Source organism: Perkinsus marinus (assembly GCF_000006405.1).
Source record: "Perkinsus marinus ATCC 50983 genomic scaffold scf_1104296944692, whole genome shotgun sequence".
Lineage (NCBI taxonomy): Eukaryota > Perkinsozoa > Perkinsida > Perkinsidae > Perkinsus > Perkinsus marinus.
In genome coordinates, this window is record NW_003211315.1 from 1 (window position 1) to 2,501 (window position 2,501).

The 2,501-nt window shown below is 46.5% G+C and overlaps 2 protein-coding genes across 2 annotated transcripts; both read right to left on the reverse strand.

Annotated features, from left to right (window-relative positions):
• Positions 1-565: 565 nt before the first annotated feature.
• On the reverse strand, positions 566-1,789 carry Pmar_PMAR009039 (alpha-1,3-mannosyl-glycoprotein beta-1, 2-n-acetylglucosaminyltransferase, putative; the record flags this gene model as incomplete). The annotated part of the gene is made up of 5 exons (XM_002779991.1): positions 566-751; positions 914-985; positions 1,031-1,114; positions 1,163-1,317; positions 1,556-1,789. Coding segments are annotated over 5 exons (731 nt in total), but the record flags the coding sequence as incomplete, so codon positions are not given.
• Positions 1,790-1,833: 44 nt separating this feature from the next.
• Pmar_PMAR009040 (hypothetical protein) lies at positions 1,834-1,998 on the reverse strand (the record flags this gene model as incomplete). The annotated part of the gene is made up of 1 exon (XM_002779992.1): positions 1,834-1,998. A coding segment is annotated over one exon (165 nt), but the record flags the coding sequence as incomplete, so codon positions are not given.
• Positions 1,999-2,501: the final 503 nt, after the last annotated feature.

Below are 2,501 nucleotides of genomic sequence, written 5' to 3' on the forward strand. Positions count from 1 at the left end.
ACATTACGTAACATTCTTAGCAAATGCAAATGGGAGAGATGACGCCCAGTTGTCATACAGAAATATCCGATGCTTTTTATAATGAAATATGAGGACGCCTTTATAAGCCGTTCGGCGGATACCCTCCTTTTCATCCGGCATCAGCCCGAAGCGTCCGGCAAAACGATGATACCTGAGCGACGATTAGAACAACTCTCGGTGAATACTGGACTTTCGATGAGTTGCTTACATGCTATCTCTGTATTCAATACGGAAGCATTTCCCTTCATTCGAGGACAGCTCACCATCGAGAGTCAACAGAGTCACTTGCACGCATGTGGTCATCTAAAATTCATGTACCGAGCAGTGTTTGAGTATATGTTCACTCTCCGCAGTGTTCACTACAGGAGTTTCCTCATCCATTATACAAATTCACATACAAAGTCGGGTAGAAGTGTACGGAAACGAATGAGAATTTTCCCCACTGGAGAATCCCCAGAACTTCCTCAAAATTTCCATAATGCCATCAACATGTAGTAGACCATTTACATATCCCCCCACACTGAAGTTTAGCCAATCCCTAAGCCTGACCCAAAGAGTTCTCACTTGATTAATAACCCATTGATCGAAGAGTTCCTCATTCCGGACGTGGTGGAGCAGGCGAGGAGCATTCGCTACGAAATCGATGCGCTCAGTGTTGAGTTTTATTCGTGAGAGATGTGCTGCGAAGTATTGCCCTTGCGACTGTCCTTCCTCACCAAACGTGTATGATCTAAAATCGGTAATGGTATGGTATAACATAGTTTATTCGAAGCTCCATCACTGAGGCATGACATGCCTCGCGACAAAAATCTGACTGGCTGGTTCAAGAATAAGCTACGGAAAATTCATCACACAGAAGAATACACTTAAACACGGTGAGAACATTTCCCACCGGCTTATCTCCGGTCTGAGACAGTGTCTACCCTTACGAACATCAGGTCGCCGCATGAACTCATCCCAGTAGCTGAGAAGGTACACATACCGATGTGAATGACGTACATGGGCATACCCAGAAGGCCATCGGGATTTCACTTCATCCCACAAATCTGCAGTCAGCATCCATCCGAGACCCGGGAAGAACTCACTACGGTACCTACCAGAGGGAACACTACCATAGGATAACGACGCGGGTCAGTTTTACACCATTTCGGGGTCATCAACGGACGAGCCGTAGCCGTTGTCATTCCAGGCACTCACACAGTAGAGTTTAGGGTCTGCGTTGATGAGAGGCGAAGTTGCTAGGAAGTAGTTGAAAAAATCAGGCGCGATTTCCATGTCCTCCTCAAGGATGATGACCTACAGTGCGTTCAGGTTTGATAGGCAAATCATGATGCAGAAGACATAACTCCACGGGATCCAATAAACGAATAACAATGTATTGTACACCATTAGCTTCAAGCCCAGCGCAATCAATTCGTATTGTTGTAATGATGTTACTCTCAACCGTTTCGTATCTATGCTGTACTGGAGGCCTCGTCATTCAATCAAGCACGCAGAGGTAAGTGGCATTCATCGGACATCATCTGTATCTTACCTGCTTGAAGCCAAGATACTCAAACATTCTGCCGAGGGCCCAGCCATAGTGTTGTGCTAGCTTCTCGTAACCATTACCATTCCCTTGTTCATGTCGCATATTATATCTGACTGATCCATGCGTTACCGACAATCGTGGGCACCCACACGACCGAGGCCCATCTTGAGCTCTCCAGGAGGTTTCGCACTCCAGGATCGAATCCATCCTGGGACACGACAATCGGTAGTTGAGATGCTAAAAGTATCTCAACCGAGGATAGAACTCGGGACCTCGCCCACCATCGGGACGGTTCTCAGTAAACGACGTGAGGGCCCTCTCCAAGTAGCGCGCTCTTCGACAGGCTATCACTAACACACCGATCAGCGGAGCGGAGGAGTCGGAAGATGCAATAGAAGCTTTCAGTGCTTCCAGTTGCAGAGGTGGCCTCCAAAATTCCGACCCTACTCGAAGTGACTCAAGAAGAATGTTCAAACTTCGCGTCCACCTCGAATATTTTCCTTAGCTACTGTCACAGTCGTCGGGCTGGGCCGAGGCTTTCTCTCGACATGTTTCCTTGCTTCTGCAAGTTCCTTCTGTAAGGACTCAACCTTCAACACAATTGCGGTTGAGATCGACACTATATAATTCTTACCATCTTTTTCAAGTCGTCTCTTTCGCGTTGGTGATTGATCGATTCGAGGTCCTGGACCAGCCTGGCGTCCTCGAGAGAGCGAATATTGTGGGCAGCTCCCTTCTGAATAAGTGTTAGTGTATGAATTCGTGTTGGAGTAGGAATATGTTCGCTTTCCCCAGCTGAGCTCAGGAGTTTTCTCACTATCTATAGAAGCTTACATACTAATTCGGGTAGAAGTTCGCTGAGGATTTCCCAACGTTTCTTCCCATAATTTTCATATTATCAGTGATAATATTGAAATTATGATGCCACTATGGTGATGATTTATCACCA